Source organism: Anolis sagrei, chromosome 6 (assembly GCF_037176765.1).
Source record: "Anolis sagrei isolate rAnoSag1 chromosome 6, rAnoSag1.mat, whole genome shotgun sequence".
NCBI lineage: Eukaryota > Metazoa > Chordata > Lepidosauria > Squamata > Dactyloidae > Anolis > Anolis sagrei.
This window is the reverse complement of record NC_090026.1, coordinates 118,187,729-118,205,163: the sequence shown is the minus strand read 5'-3', so window position 1 is coordinate 118,205,163 and position 17,435 is coordinate 118,187,729. Positions and strand designations below refer to the sequence as shown.

Here is a 17,435-nt window from a genome sequence, read left to right as displayed (position 1 = left end):
TGTTGTAGGTTATTTCGAGCTATATGGCCATGGTCTAGAAGCATTCTCTCCTGACGTTTCACCTGCATCTATGGCAAGCATCCTCTGAGGTAGTGAGGGCCTCACTACCTCTGAGGATGCTTGCCATAGATGTAGGCGAAACATCAGGAGAGAATACCCTTTAAACCATGGTCATATAGCCCCAAAAAACCTACAACAACCCAGTGATTCCTGCCATGAAAGCCTTCGACAATACATAGATCATGACATTGTTTCATGTTATCTTTGTGAACCCCACATTACTTCCAAAGAATAGCAAACACAAGAAAATGTTGAGAAGCACTGGTTTTTAATGTATAATTTCCATTAAATGAATAATTGCACCCTTCACAAATACTGAAAATGGTTTATCTCTATTATAACCTATGGCAAAGTCCATTTCAGCCAATATTTTCCTTAAAACACCTGTTCCTACCTTTTGCAAATGCTATTCTTTATTCTTTTAATCCCTTCTTTGAAGTTTCCTTTAAATATTATCAGCCTAAACCCCTTTCACCTTAAAAAACAACCATAGAAAAATATGTTCCTTGAGTCTGAGACTATAAACACAAGGCTTTTAACGGAAAGTAATGCAAGGATGCCTATCCTTTTACCTTCACAGGCCATCAATGGAGCCAAGCAGTACAAGGACACAAGCTGGGTCAATCTGTTCTCTCACAAAAAGAATAGCAAAGATGGGGCTCAGTTGGCTTGACTTATATAGCAGCTGTCAATGGCCTGACTTATATAGGTCATTAGAAAACTCAAACGTCTCAGGTGGTTTTTCAGTAAAAAGGATTTTTCCCCTGTCTGTGGTAAACCCATGGTGAACAGATAAATTGGTAGTGAGTCAGATTGTCAGGATATGGCTTTTTATATACGTAATAATAGGTCTTTTTCAAAGCCTGCCTGCCTTTTAAATGTATTTGAACAAGCAACAAGAAAGAATGTGGAATTTCAGCTACAAAATGTGTTCACAGGGGACATTATTAACGGAACAAATTCCAGCGGGAAAACTGTGCTTTGCTACAATGACTAATGACTACTGTGCAATCTTTTAAAAGTAACACTACAACCTGATATCTGGTTACTCAAATCTGTTTTAATGGGACTTACTCCCAGGGAGATGTGTATGTGACTCCAGCCTTGCCATATCATCACACAATAAAACCAAAGGGATGTAGAGGTTATAGCAGGCATGGGGAAACCACAAGCCCTCCTCATTTTGTATGGTCTCTCAGCATAAGGACCCACTGCATCCTTATGCAGAAAGGACAGAGGAGGAAGGCATGCAGCAGCTGAGAGCCCTCTGGAGTGCTCTCAGCCACAGCATGCCTCGTCCTCCTCCCAGCATAAGGACGATGCGAGGGGTCCCATCCTTGTGCTGAGAGGACAATCCGAGGAAGGCACACAGTGGCTAAGAGCTCTCCAGAGCACTTTCAGCTGTCTCCGTCTCATCCTCCTCGCAGCATATGTCCGACAGCCCAGAGGCGGCCCTAGGTAATTTTCAATGGTAAGCAAACAGTATTTTGCCACCACCCCCCACCCCAACCAATCATTGATATATATTTTCTGTTCGTCATGGGAGTTCTGTGTGCCATGTTTGGTTCAATTCCATCATTTGTGGAGTTCAGAATGCTCTTTGGTTTTAGGTGAACTATACATCCCAGTAACTACAACTCGCATATGTCAAGGTCTATTTTCCCCCAAGAGCGCCTCAAGTGCGCCCCTGGGCAAAATCAACTATACTGCAAATGCTTACTTTGTGTAATGGGTTGAGCCACCCCTGCGACAGCCGAAAGATATGGGGAGGAGAATTGGGGAGAAGGATCGCATTGTCGCATGTCTTGTTTTCCTCCCAGCATAAAGATGGGGCAAGCAACCCCCTCCTGATGCCAGGAGGACAACCTGAGAATTATCTGGGCCCTGCCCCACCCCCTCCCGACTCCACCCTCTCACAGGCCCTCTCTCTCCTGGCCTAGCTGTCTCGGTCAGGCCCACAATGCAACCCCAAAGCAAAAATGTTTGCCCATGCTTGGGTTATAGGGGTGGGCACCTATGACAGGTCTATGATAAACTCATCAAAAATAAAATCAACCACTCCTCTAATGCCCACAGATCCACTATCCATTATATCATATCATATCATATCATATCATATCTATATCTATATATAAATCTTTTAAACAGTACAAGGAGATGTCTTACAAACTATTGGAAAGGCAAAATGTCGTGTTTGGAAGTTCCCAAGTTATCAATTTACTCACCTTTTAGTCCAGAAAAAGGTCAGTCTGGGGATTTGGAGACCATAAAATATCTTTTGCAGTTTTTGGGTCACCCCTGGATTAAAATGTTAGACTAGGACTGGGAGGATCCAGGTTCAAATCTCTGCTTAGCCATAATATAATATGCATTGAGCAGTCTTGGGTCAGTCATGCATCTCCTTCAGGTTTCACCTGAGGAACAATGCAGCTATGTACAGGTACATTGTTTCTATTTATTATTTCGTTGTATTTGTTCATTTACTTGGTATGTTATTATTGTTTCACACCAGTGTGGTATTTATTATGTTCACCTGCATATAAATAGAATAGTTTTAGAAACAACTAAATGCACTCACATCCTGGTCTTCCCAAGCTAATCATGAGCAAAAAGGGGGAGGGGGGGGAGGGAAAAAAACAGAGGAAAGTGACCTGAATTCTTTTGTTAATTCCAATTAGAGTAATATCATTGGAATACCATTGAATTAGTGTGACTCAAGACTTGATTTCACTGGGTGAACTCAAGTTAAGACTAAGTAACAGGACTGAGGTCCATGTGTGCCACCTTGCGTTCCAGGAAAGAAATAAATGTAAGTAAGTAATTAAGCAAAGAAGTATATGATCTGTAATCCTGTTAAATCTCAGATTTGTTTTTACTAACGAAAATGGTTTTTGTAGAATGGAGTTGCTTATAAAGATTTGCATATAATGTCTGTAAGATGTTGTTCTTAGGGCCCTTCCAGACAGGCCCTATATGCCAGAATCTGATTCCAGGTTTTCTGTTTATCTCAGATTATCTGGCAGTGGGGACTCATATAATCCAGTTTAAAGCAAAAAAAAAACTGGGTTCAGATCCTGGAATATAGGGCCTATCTGGAAGGGTCCTTTGAGAGATAAATGGGTGTGGCTTACAGAGTAAGAATGGGTTTAGTTTAGGAACGTCCAAAGTTTTGTCTTGTAAACTGTTGATACTTGAACTTTAGCTATTAGGAGGAAAGAAGAGTTAAGCATGTTGTGCAAGTTTTATAAAACTGACAATAAACATTGGTTTTAGCGGAGATAATATATCTAAAGAAGGAAAGAGGTTTAGGGAAAACCTCACTGAATTATATCTATGAAAGTATCTCAAAATGTGCTTTGCTACTCTGTTGCTGAATACGCATGCCCAGTGTGGAATACATCGCACCATGTTAAAACAGTGGATGTGGCTCTCAATGAGACATGCCACATTATCACAGGATGTCTATGCCCCACACCACTGGAGAAATTATACTGTTTAGCAAGTATTGCACCACCTGACATCCACCAGGAAGTAGCAGCCAATAATGAAAGGACCAAGGCAGTGACATCTCCAGCCCATCCTCTGTTTGGATATCAGACAGCATGCCAATGGCTTAAATCAAGAAACAGCTTGATAGAGAGAGATACTTGCAGGAACACCTCAGCAAGCGAGAATCCAAAACCTAGCACCTTAATCAATGGCTAAGATCAGATGAGAAATTCCCTCCTGGGCACACAGGAGACTGGGCGACTTGGAAGGTGTGAACAGACTGCGCTCTGGGAACATGAGAAAGTGGAGTCCACGACATGCAAGTGCAGAGAAGAGCAAATCACAGACCACCTACTACAATGCAACTTGAGCCCTGCCACATGCACAAGGGAGGACCTTCTTATAGCAACACCAGAGGCACTCCAAGTGGCCAGGTTCTGGTCAAACAACAATTAGCATAACACAAAGTTTTTAAAATGAATTTTAACTGTACCCTCAACTCACTTCTGGCACGATAAATAAATAAATCTCAAAATTATTTTATGATTATTTGGAAAGTTTGATTTTGACACCTCAAGAAGACAGTGATCAGAAAGGTCACCACCGTGTGAAATGAGGTAATATCGAGATCAGTTTGAATTGAAAGATTAATCTATACTTAATCCATGAATGGGTCGTAAGATGAATTGTCGCTATCATTGGATGCCTTCAAGTGATTCATGGTAATCCTAAAGCAGGAATGAGCAAACTTGAGCGCTCCAGGTTTTTGGACTTCAACTCCCACCATTCCTAACAGCCTCGGGTCCCTTCCTCCCCCCCCCCCCCCCCCCCCCCCAGCCACTTAAGCCACTTCAAGACACCCAACAACAGTAACAATTCATCTTATGGCTCATTCATGGCTTGAGTATAATCTTTCAATTCAAACTGATCCTGATATCACCTAATTTTACAGTTGTGATCTTATGTAACGTCCTGATCACACACAGTGACCTTTCTGATCACTGTCTTCTTGATGTGTCAAAATCAAGCTTACCAAATAACCATAAAGTAATGTTGAGATACTTTCATAGATATAATTCATTGAGGTTTTCCCCAATCCTATTTCTTTCTTTAGATATTCTGGCAGTTAAAACTTGCACAACAGGCTTAACTCTTCCTTCCCCCTAATAGCCAAAGTTCAAATATCAACAGTTTATAAGACATAAATACAAAACTTTGGATGCTCATAAACTAAATTCATCCTTACTCTGTAAGCCAGTGGTTCCAAACCTGTGGGCCGTGGACCACCAGTGGGCTGCGAGGACAAAAATCTGGTCTGCGAGCCTCCTTTCTCTTTATTGGATAGACCACATCAGCTCTAGATTATTAAATATGATTTTCTGTGGGCAAGCAGATGACGACTACTGGATGGCATACATTCTGTATCAGAAACTAGAGCTGATGTGGTCTATCCAATGCAATTTTCTGAATCAGCACCCCAAGTAACCAAACTGAATCTAAAGTTCACCAAAAACTGATTCATAACACTTTTGGTACTAATGTTGGAGAGTACTTCCTGGTCAAAGTGGTCCCTGGTCAAAGTGGTCCCTGGTCGAGTGGTCCCTGGCCAAAGCGGTCCCTGGCCAAAGCGGACCCTGGCCAAAGTGGTCCCTGTCCAAAGTGGTCCTTGTTCAAAGTGGTCCCTGGTCAAAGTGATCCCTGGTCAAAGTGGTCCCTGTTCAAAGTGGTCCCTGTTCAAAGTCGTCCCTGGTCAAAGCGGCCCCTGGCCAAAGCAGTCCCTGGTCAAAGTGGTCTCTGGTCAAAGTGATCCCTGGTCAAAGCGGTCCCTGGTTAAAGCGGTCCCTGGCCAAAGCGGTTCCTGGCCAAAGCGGTCCCTGGCCAAAGCGGTCCCTGGTCAAAGCGGTCCCTGGCCAAAGTGGTCCCTGGTTGAGTGGTCCCTGGCTAAAGTGGTCCCTGGTCAAAGCGGTCCCTGGTCAAAGTGGTCCCTGGCCAACTGTCCCTGGCCAAAGTGTTCCCTGGTCAAAGCAGTCACTGGCCAAAGTGTTCCCTAGCCAACGAGGTCCCTGGTCAAAGCGGTCCCTGGTCAAAGTGGTCCCTACCCAACATTTTACAGACCTTTATAAGCAAATCCATGCTAGAAAAAAACATTTCCTTTAGTAAAAACAAATCTGATATCTAACAGGATTACAGATCATATACATCTGCTTAAGAGGCTGAGGCGGGAAAGGGAGGGGCTTGAAGCTGTTTGGAAAGGTGGGAGTGGAAGGAGGGCTGAAGTTGGCCCGTGCCTGCCTTAGAGCCTGGGAGTGAGTGACTTTTTGGAGGCGAGCTCTATCTAGCAAGGCAGGGAATGGTTGCCTCGAAGAGCGGGTAGGTGTCGGATGTGGCCCTTCCCAGTCTCCAGCTCAAGCCACCTTTCCACGCCACCCAGTTCAAGGGACAGGACCCGCCTGGGGCGTCCAGCGTGGCACCTGTGTCCTCGGGGAAGGCGTGGGGCGTGACAGGCAGGGGCGGCTTGGGCTTGGCACAGTGTCGCATGGGGGGAAAGGCACAGGTGTTTGGGGATGAGAGAAGGAAGCGGGGTCTCTCTCTCTCTCTCTCTCAGGTGAGTGTTGTGTGTGGGAGGCCCCTGCGGCGTGGCCAGGGAGACCCCGTGGCGAAAGGAGACCGTCTTGGAGCCCCTTCATCCTCCCAAGTTTCCCTCCCAGGAGGCGCCTTTTCCGCACCTGAGGGCGGCCTCCTTCCTTCCCTCCCTCTCTCCCTGGCAGCTCACCTGTCCGCCCAGCCCTTGCCTCTCTCTTTCTCTTTCTCATCTCCTTCTCCGTCCTTTCTCTCTGCGGACATATTGGCCCCTTTCTTGCTACTCACCGAATTTGGCCTCAGCCGCAGCGGTGGCGACGACGACGACGAGGAAGAGGAGGAAGAAGAGAAGCGGGGAGCAAGGCGGGCTTGAGCCCATGGTCAGGCTTGGCCCATGGCAAGTGCCCGCCCCAGGGACTCCTCTCCTCCTCACGCCGCCCCGGCCCCCATGCCGGCGGCTTCCTCTCCCTCCTCCTCCTCCTCCTTCAACACCCAGGACAGCGACCAGCGCCGTCCCTCCTTCCCTCCCTCCCTCTTTTCCTCCCTCCCTCCTTCCCTTCCTTCCTTCCTCGCTTGCTCGGCTCAGCCTGCTGCCAGCCACGCAGCCAACCGGCCCCTCCCTGGCTTCCTCCTCCTCCTCCTCCTCCTCCTCCTCTTTGCCTGGCAATGGCAAGCGCCTCCTCCTCCTCCTCCTCCTCTGGAGGGGTCCTTCAAGGTGAGCCACCCAGAATGGGAAGGGAGCCCCAAAGGTCATCCAAGCATCCATATCAGAACACATGGCCACCCCACCTCTGAAAAAAGCAACACTCAAAAAATAGGGGAATTCCAGACAAGAATCAGTCAGGGCCAGCTAACACCTCCCAACAAAGGAAATCCCCCCCCCCCCCCCAAACAATCAGCCAGGCTTTGAAGCTACATTTATTTATTTATTTATTTAGGATTTTCTCCACTTAGGCCAGGAAATCAGAAGATGTTTCCTTCTTCCCCTATGAATCAGTGAGCACCTTGAGATCTCCTGGGGAGGCACTGCTCCCACCTTCTCAAGCACAGTTGGCGGGGATGAGGGAGAGAGCCTTCTCAGTGGTGGCCCCTTGGCTCTGGAACTCCCTCCCTAGGGAGATCAGACAGGCTCCCCCTTTGTCCTTCTTCCAGAGTCAACTAAAAACCTGGATGTTCCGGTGTGGTTTTGATTAAGCAGCTCACCAGTAATTTTCCTGTCCCTACTTCAAGTTCCGCACTTTACACCAGCCCGCACTTTACACCAGCATATGATCTACCTCAATGTGCGTTATGACAGTATTTCCTGCACAGTCTACTGGATTGTTGCACTTTCCTGCACTTCTGTACAAATGTATTGCACTCACTGAATCTGTACCTCAGCTATGTTCTTTTCTCTCATCCATATTGTTTTTATTTTGCTTATAATTGTGTTGTATTTGTTTTTATCTGATGTTTTTAATTCGTTAAAGCGTTTTACTTGTCTTTTAATTGCAATTTTGGGCTTGTCCCTTGTAAGCCGCCCCGAGTCCCCTAGGGGAGATGGTTGGCAGGGTATAAAAATAAAGTTATTATTATTATTATTGGGAGGAGAGCAATGACCAATCTCAATAAAATAGTGAAGAGTAGAGACATCCCACGGGCAATGAAGATCTGCATAGTCAAAGCAATGATATTCCCTATAGCTGGACCATAGGGAAGACGAATTATAAAATACATTAAAACCTTTAAAAACATATAAAACCACTACCTTCACTATTAGCGTTGTCGTCAAAAAACATTGTCTAAGCCAGGGGTCTTCAAACTTTTTAAACAGAGGGCCAGGTCACAGTCCCTCAAACTGATGGTGGGCCGGATTATAATGTGGAAAAAAAACCCCACGTGAATTCCTATGCACACTGCACATATCTTATTTGTAGTGCAAAAAACACTTTAAAACAATACAATAATTAAAATGAGGAACAGTTTTAACAAATATAAACTTATTAGTATTTCAATGGGAAGTGTGGGCCTGCTTTTGGCTGATGGGATTGTTGCTGTTGTTGCGCTTTCAAGTTGTTTCAGACTTAGGTAGAGCCTGATCAAGGGCTGGGTAAATGACCTTGGAGGGCCGTATCTGGCCCCCAGGCTTTAGTTTGAGGACGTCTGGTCTAAGCCATTCCAGTATTCACTTTCACATAGTTCTGAGTTCATCTATTGCGCTAGGTTCCCAAAGGCTTGTTCAAAAAGCCATGTTTTCACTTTTCTGCAGAAGGTCAGGAGGAAAAAGGGGCTGATCTAATACCCCTAGGGAGTCTGTTCCACAGCCTAGGGGAGAAGGCCCTGTCTCTCATCCCCACCAGATGCACCTGCGAAGAAAGTGGGACCAAGAACAAGACCTCCCCAGATGATCTTAAACACCTGGATGGTTTATAGGGAGAGATACGTTTGGACAGGTAAGCTGGGCTAGAAGCATTTAGTGCTTTCACAACAAGCTAAATTTTTCAAAATACTATCATCACAGGGACAGAAAGTGAGGCGAAGTCTTCTGAACAGAGACACAAACAGCAAAGGAAACTCCACAAGGGTGTTAGCCTTTCCATGTTATAACTAAAGCAAGTCTTATCTGCTGTGTGATCTCTGAGCATATCTGGAAAAAACACACATTAATGCATCATTTATATAAATAAAAAATGTAATGTTTATTTGTGAGATTAACATAACTCAAAAACCAATGGACAAATTTACACCAAATTTGGACACAATACACATATCAGGCCAAAAAGTGACCATCACTCATAAAACACTGAAAAACATAGCAGAAGAGACTTAAAAAGCCAAAAATAAAATAAAAAATACATTGCAACATATGCGCAAAACCACACACACACACACATATACGCAATCACACATATATATAAACACATATACACAAATATACACACACATATACATAGCAAAGCATGGCAGGGAAAGCTATTAGAATCATAAAAAACATTGAGTTGGAAGAGACCTCATGGGCCATTTAGTCCATGTATAGATGTGACACCTTCAATATATGCCTTTTCCAGGTTTACAGGCTCACAGATCAAGCACATTTATCTGCTGAATAAATGTGCACATTATTACAGCGTTGGTCTTGCTTTCCACTATTTTATTGAACTAGTGAGAAATTCAGGGCAGAGTATCATTGGTATGCTGATCTTACACAATTTCTGAATCAGATGAGGTAGTGCAACACCTAGGTACAATGCTTGGCCGCACTGGTATGCTGGAAGCAAGTAAATGTCTTAAGGTGAATTCCAGCAGGACAGTGCTAGTGGGTGGTTCCCATGTCTGGGAAGCAGGCCAATTGCCTGTTGCAGACAAGGTTTTATTCCTTCTGATGGCCCAAGAGTTAGATTAATCACTGCCACATGAGACCAAGGTGACCTCAGTGGCTAAAAGGTGATTTTGACAGTTTCAACTGGTTTCCAAGCTGCACCCAGACCTGGTAGAAGATTGAATATGGTGATTTAGACATTGTTTAAACTCACAACTAGATTATTACAACATGGACTATGGGTACATCTGTAGCAGTGGTTCTCAAGCTGTGGGTCCCTGGGTGTTTTGACTGACAACTTCCAGAATTCCTAGCCAGTTTACTAGCTGTTAGGATTTCTGGGAGTTGATGGCCAACCATCTGGGGACCCACAGCTTGAGAACCACCGATCTATAGGATTAATGTAGTTTGACACCACTTTAACTCCCATCGCTCAATGCTATGGAATCATGGAGTTTGATTCCACAGCATGACAGTTAAAGGAATATTAAACTACATTAATCCTATAAAGTTAAAGGGATATTAAACTACAGAAGAAGAAGATAGAAGAAGAAGGAGAAGAAGAAGAAGAAGAAGAAGAAGAAGAAGAAGAAGAAGAAGAAGAAGAAGAAGGACCCCATTACTGGCATACCTCAACTATCTGTTCAATTTACATGTTAGTGAGCCAGATTCAAGGTTTTGGTGTTTATATATAAAGCCTTAATCCAAAACAACCTTTCTAGCAGTTTGACTATCTATTTGCCTTTTGTCTATTAAAGACTATATCTGTACCAAGGTTTCTAGTAACTATTAGTAAGCAGGCATCCTAGTTACTGAGCTTTCATCACGGGGTCTTTTCATGAAAGCTTTCTCTGATTTGTGATCTGGATAGACATTGTTAATAATTTCTTGTAAGACATCCCATTTGTGCTCTGATATAATATATTGGACCTCTATTGTTCACAAGTAAATTACAGATTGAGTGATAAAAATGTGGTCAAATAAATAAAAAATATAACTACCTTGGGTACCCGATGGTGCCCGGGTTATTTGAAAAAAGACATTGTTTGTTTTGGGGTGTTAGGTAATATCATTTAGTTAATTGGTAACACTATTTATTAGGAAAAAGTCAAAATGTGATTTTGTTTTTTATTAATGCTTCCATTAGAAAATGCGTAACGATGTGGGTGAACTACAATTCCCAGAATTGTGGGTCACTCCTCCCCAAGCCAAACCTGTATGCACAATTGGCCATGTTGAGTGTGTGTGCCAAGTTTGGTCCAGATCTGTCATCGGCTGGGTTCAGTGCTTTCTGCATAAGTATGAACTACAACTCCCATATGCCATGGGCAGTCACCCCCAAACCCTGCCAGTATTTAGAGTTGGCCTAAGTCCCCCAAAACCCTCCAGTCTGTTCAGTTGCTGATCAATTCCTCTGTGTTTGTTGTGTGCCTTGGGAAAGGGTAGGAAAGGGTTAAGGGAGAGGCAGTGGGCAGTGTAATGCAAATTCCACACAAGGAAAATAGTGAATTTTATGATCTATGTTGTATTTTTGGTGTGTAGCTCTAGGTTACAATATGGCTGATAGGGAAGAATTGGCTCAAATAGGGTAGCAACAGTGAAGGCAGGATTAATTTGCATATGTGAAGCCAATTGGTCATATGCAAATGAGAGTACGCCAGGATTTGAAAAGGCCGCTGAGCCAGAATGGCAGTTACAGAACTGAACATTCTAAAGGGGCGGAGTCAAGTTTGAAAGAAGCAATTAGAGTTTGTCAGTTGAAAAAGAGAAGTGGGGAGAGTTAGAAACCTCAGTTAGAGAGAAGCAGTCGGGAAAATAAAGCTCAAGGTTTAAGGAAAAATAAGAATGTGCCAGTGTGGCCTAAGTCAGAAAATAGTTCAGCCAAGGGTATATGAAGAAAGTAACATATTTGTTGATGTGAGATAGTGAGGGTTTCATAAGAAAAGTTAACTGAGTGAATGATACTGAATGTAAGACTCGAGACTGTAACAAAACACAAATGTAACCATAAAGCATTGGAACCAGAAGCTATAAATAAACTTTGTTACTTCATTGCTTACCGGAGTGTCTCAAGCATGTGATATAAAGTACAAAGGTTTAACAGCTCACAAGAAAGCCCCAGTCAATATAAAAGGGAAACTGCAGCAGTACAAGGTGGTAAAGGGATTTAGAAAGGAAATTCTTTTTCCCCTCACTGAGTCAAGAAGAAAGGCACTTGTAACAGGACAGAAACAGAGTACGTCCCAGGTATTAAAGTGGTGACAGAAAACTACATATGTGGTGTGGCATTACGTATTCAGTTATGTGCAATGTTACACCCCACAGATGCCTACCTGTGGTGGAGAAACATGTCAAATCTAGGATGAAATTTTCCCCAAATGAAAGCATTCCTTGGGTGGTAGGCCGTGGTATTTGGGGAGGACATTGGCAGTGTTTGGGCTACATGTTCATGGTGCTTGCTGTAACCTGCACTGTCAGTCGAGGGAGTGCCTTTGGAGACTTCTCAACACTTCGAACTATATAGCCTGTTTGTGGAGGCTGTCTCTGCCACCCCTCTGCCACATACACACATACACATTTTTCATTTTTATGTGTATAGAATAGAATAGAATAGAATATAGATATTAAAGTTTCTCTCCAACCCCCAACATGACTGCAGTTTTGGGTTTTAATCCTTTTTAGCACTCTTAGCTAAAAATTATGGTCAACCATAATTCTGACAAATCCTACCCTTAGAAAAACCTTAGTGCACATCTAAATTTGCAATAATCCAGTTGAATTATTGCTATTTTCTCTCTGGTATTCTTTATAGGCCTGTCTCATTCTCGGCAAGAGTATTTTGTTCCTGAATTCTTCAGCAAGTACCTGCTTTGTAGTGAGGTGCTTCACACCACCAATTCCGACTAAATATAATCACATCTTTAAGGACCACTCGGCAGATTAGTTCACTTTTAAACTGATCAGTGTGCCATAGATGGCATCGAATGTGTCTTGATTAGGATGATGACGCCATTGTGTAAATGGCAACCTAGACTAGCATATTTTAAAGGCAAGTAGGATAGACCCAAAGTTGGGATTGTCAAGCTGTCTTCACTGCACTCATTTTGACATACTTAATACTGTAGCTCTCAAGTTGGGGTTTTGTCTTCACTCTCTTACCCTTTACAGTAATGATATTTAAATTACGTAGTGATATTTTCCCATTCTTCTCTCTCATCCTGTGATTTAGCATACTTATAAAACTGAAGCATACTAGTTTCTTTTTATAACACGGATATTCACATCAAGATAGCTTGCACTAATAGAACCATAGTTTCCAAGACAATGGAAGTAATAGTCTTCCTGTATTCTGCACTAGACAGGCCTCATCTAGACTGCATTCACAATGGGTAGCTCATTTTATCTAGACCATATAGATATAGAAAAATTGGAACAGGTTTAGAGAAGGGTAATGGCAATTATAAGAAGCATGGAGAACAAAATATATGAGGAAAGGTTTTGAGAGTTGGGTATATTCAGTCGGGTGAAAAGAGGACCAAGAGGTGACAAGATTGCCCTCTTTTAATATCTCAAGAGTTGTCACAATGCAGTTTGCTCTCTGCTGCCCAGATGGTAGGACCAGGTCTAATGGTTGTAAATCACAGGGGGGTTGAGTTCAGTTTAATACAGAACCAATTACCTAGAGTTCTCAGCCTTTTTCTTTTTACCAGGGGTCAATTTGACCAGGGACCACTCTCCAACATGAGTACCAAAAAGATTACAAATCAGATTTTGGTCAACTTTAGATTCGTTTTGGTTATTTGGGGTGCTGATTCAGAAAATTGCATTTGATGGACTACATCAGTTTTAACTTCTGATACAGAACATATGTCACCCAGTAGTCGTCATCTGTTCACTCACAGAAAACCATATTTAATGAGCCTCAGCACTATAAGAGGGTTTCACAAGACCAGTTGCTCTCACAACAGTGTAGGTGAGGCTGTGGACCATATTTTCATTCTTGCGAACCACTGGTGGTCCACCGACTGCAGGTTGGGAACCAATGACCTAGAGAGATGGTGGGGTTTCTCTCCCTAGATACCTTTTATAAAGAGGCTACCTGTTGAGGATACTATAGCAGGATTTTGTACATGGTTGAGGGAGTAAACTCAATGGCTTACAGCAGGTATGGGCAAACTTGGGCCCTCCAGGTGTTTTGTACTTCAACTCCTACAATTTCTAACAGCTGGTAGGCTGTTAGGAATTGTGGGAGTCGGAGTCCAAAACACCTGGAGGGCCCAAGTTTGCGCATACTTGGCATATGGGCACCTTCCAACTCTCTGATTCTGTAGCTTCTAACTGGTCCTCACAAGACACAGTGTCTAGGCTGCACTATCAACAGCCTCACCTTAAATAATATAAAGGGCATTATATTATTTAATTATTTGCTAAATTTCTTTTATTATTTAACCACGTGGTATTTGGCAAACCTGACCAGAAATAAATGAGATGGAAGAACAAAGGATTAAGATAATCTTGGATAGTTATGCAAATATAGTTGGAGCTAAATCTGATTATTTACTCTAAAACAAGAAAAGTTCCATATAGTTGCGAGTGGTCAGCTACATTTTGTGTAACTACTACAGATAAAACAGATTAGCAAAATTTTACTAACATGTTAAGTTTGGCTGAATTTAAACAAGCATTCATTGTACAAACTACTTCCTTACTTAAGCAATTACTTACTTAGACAATCCCTCATAGCCCAAGAATGATGGTCCTTCAAGTGTAGTATCTTGGCGGGCGGTCCGTAGGTAGCTGTGGAGCCGTATTCTTGATCCGCATGTTCTCTTACAGTCAGGACATCGGTTTCCCGGTGGAAGGTGGTCCCAGTCAGGGTTGGCTTGATGTGCCTTCCTCTTGGCATGTTTCTCCCTTTGCCCTCCCATCATGTCTCTTTGAATTCTGCAGCACTGTTGGTCACAGCTGATCTCGTTAGAGAGTTCAAGGGTCAGGGCTTCCCAGTTCTCGGTGTCTATGCCACCATTTTTAAGGTTGGCTTTAAGCCCATCTTTAAATCTCTTTTCCTGTCCATCAGCATTATGTTTCCCATACTTGAGTTGGGAGACCAGGCATTCGGACAACGTGGCTAGTCCAGCGGAGTTGATAGTGTAGGAGTATTTCAATGCCGGTGGTATTTGCTTATTCCAGCATGTTGACATTTGTCTGCCTGTCTTCCCAAGAGATTTGCAGGATTTTGGGGAGGCAACGCTGATCGAATCGTTCCAGGAGTTGAGTGTGACGTCTGTAGACAGTCCACGTTTCGCAGGCATATAACAGAGTTGGAAGGACAATAGCTTTATAAAAAAAGCACCTTGATCTCTCTACAGATGTCCCAGTCCTCTAACTTCATTTGCTTCGTTGTTGTAGGTTTTTCCGGGCTATATGTCCATGTTCTGGAGGCAATTTTTCTCCTGACGTTTCGCCTGCATCTATGGCAAGCATCCTCAGAGGTAGTGAGGTCTGTTGGAAGTAGGAAAAATGGGTTTATATATCTGTGGAATGACCAGGGTAATGTTTCAGCAGATCACCTTGATTTGCATTCATTTGCTTCATTTGGAAAAAAGCTGCACTCACAGAGCTCAGGTGGTGTTGTATTTCAGTGTCAATGTTGACTTTTGTGGAGAGGTGGCTGCCAAGGTAGCTGAAATGGTCAACTCTAAACACATTTGCAGAAGCATATGAGAAGCTCGGCCTCTCATTGAACATCGAGAAAACCCAAGTGCTCTTCCAGCAGTCACCAGCCAGTTCCTCTGCAATGCCACAAATACAGCTTAATGATGTAACATTAGAAAAACAAATAAAGTACTATCCTCTTTGGAGTTGTCACACTTAGTAAATATTAAAACATTACTGAATGTGTACATGAAAGCACTTCCTGGAAAGGAGGAAGTCAACCAAGTGGCATTTACTTTATACTAAAACTTGGGGTGGTGGGGGAGGCAGTTTCATCCAAAAGTTTCTTAATGTAAGGATAGATAGAATATGAATTTTGAACATTTTGCTTTAATTTATAATTTTAATTTTTAATTTACTGACAAGCTTGTAATTAAGCAGCAACAACAAAATCCTGATCAAAATATATCCATTTAGACTTCACTCTGCCCAAACATGGTGATGAACAGTAGTTTAATTGGTTGGGTTGTTGTAGGTTTTTCGGGCTATATGACCATGTTATAGAACCATTCTCTCCTGGCGTTTCACGTGCATCTATGACAAGCATCCTCAGAGGTTGTGAGTTTAATTGGTTGCTGTTTCACTAAACATAGTGTCAATCTGGAGGAGAGATCTATGAATGCCCACAAATCAAACTGGCTATATGGAGCTTTCTGATTAGAAGGTAATACATTCCCGAATGGTATGTGCAGGAGAGCAACAACAGGAGTGAAAGATTACAACCTTTGGGCTCTGCTTGTAGTCTTACCAGAGGGATCTGGCTTTCCAGTCGGAAGCAGGCTGCTTCACTAGATGAGTCTTTGGCCTGATGCAGCCGGGCTCTTTTTATGCTTGTTTCTTCAGCAAACATCTTGTGAATTATGAAAGCAACTAAAAGCAATGCTTGAAATCATTGTTAGTATTTGGATGAATTCAAAGTTCAGTTCCCAAAGTGGATGATTCGCATATTATCTTTTATTATTATTGTTGCCAAAGTGAATTGGTAATGTGTCTTTATTATTGTGATCTATATGCCATGATAGTGTTTTAGACATTTATTATTACTGTGGGACAATGAAGTTGAGCAGTCATTATATATTAAAAAGAAAAGCTTACCAAAACCATCCTTCCACCGAAATGGTTCATAATTTATTAGGCTGAGATATCCATGAAAGGTCACGCAAGGCAACTACAATCTTCATCTCAAAATAGAAAATGTGGATGTATTGTATATACTTATCTAATGTTAAAATATTTGGTGCTGAGTATTGCAGGCAGGAAGCCATATAACTCAGGCAAAATATGTATCAGCCAAATTTAATATTCACTTATTAATAGCCAACATTTACTTGGACTTCCGGTGGAGGCGTCATGGCGGCAGCAGCAGGCTTCCAAGGCTCCGCACGCCAGTGGAAGGCCTGAGCATCCCCCAACAGGGTCAGGGGCGGCAGAAACCCCGCAAACCGGCGGACAGAGGTCGGTTTGTTTGCCAAACCTGGTGAGTGGCGGGGGCGAGTGGCACTACCCTCCCTCAAGGAGGGTGGTCAAACTTGCCTGGCAACTCCCAGGACCGGCACCCAGGGGGACAGCACGGCTCGAAAGAGCCGCAAACGCAGCCTGCCTCCACAAAGCAGCAAGTTATGAAACACGGAGGAAAGAAGTAAAAGAAAGAGAAAAATAGAGAAGCGGATTACCGGACCTACCACTACCCCTTCAACTGAAGCCGAGGACAACAAAACGCAAAGGGTAAACAAGCAAACGGTATGACAAGACTACAAAGGTCACATAATAGTCATACAAAGCTGTACCACTGAGGGGCTAAGGCTTGCCTCTACTCCACTATCTCATCCTTTACGCGCTGCTCAACCGAAGCTGGAGGAGCTAAAGTGGGAAACTGTGAGTAAACATCAACTCGCGCCCAGCCCCACTCTATATTTTATAGATTTTCTCTCTTTTGAACTAAATAGTCCCCCTCCCAGCCTCCCCACCCCTCTCAACATATACCCTCCCCGCCAACTTTTCCGCCCATGTCTTATAATAGAATAAATTTAACAAAATAAGCTAAGCAAACAAAGTAGCCCCACTCACGCTGCTACCTTCCTCCTCTCTCCTCACGAGAAGGACCTTCGCAGCCAGGCGGTGCGCCCAGAACGCGCGGCGCGCGCCCCCGCCCCACGGCGGAGCGCGCAGGCGCAATCTCCCTCCAGCCTCACACGGACGCGATCAAAACCGTGGAAATTGCCGCGAGAAGAGAAAGGGACAAGGAGGGAGGGAGGAACGGCTTGCCCCACCAGGAAGACATAAGAGGGGCTGA

General features: G+C 43.4%; 1 protein-coding gene across 2 annotated transcripts in view; it reads right to left on the bottom strand.

Moving 5' to 3' along the window:
• PTPRN2 (protein tyrosine phosphatase receptor type N2) overlaps positions 1-6,664 on the bottom strand; it is a 686,806-nt gene extending 680,142 nt beyond the window's left edge. For both annotated transcript variants that reach the window (XM_067470369.1, XM_060782574.2), the window contains exon 1: positions 6,418-6,664. In XM_067470369.1, coding sequence (XP_067326470.1) covers positions 6,418-6,508 — 91 coding nt within the window. In that variant the 5' untranslated portion in view covers positions 6,509-6,664. The remainder of the gene's footprint in view (positions 1-6,417) is intronic.
• Positions 6,665-17,435: the final 10,771 nt, after the last annotated feature.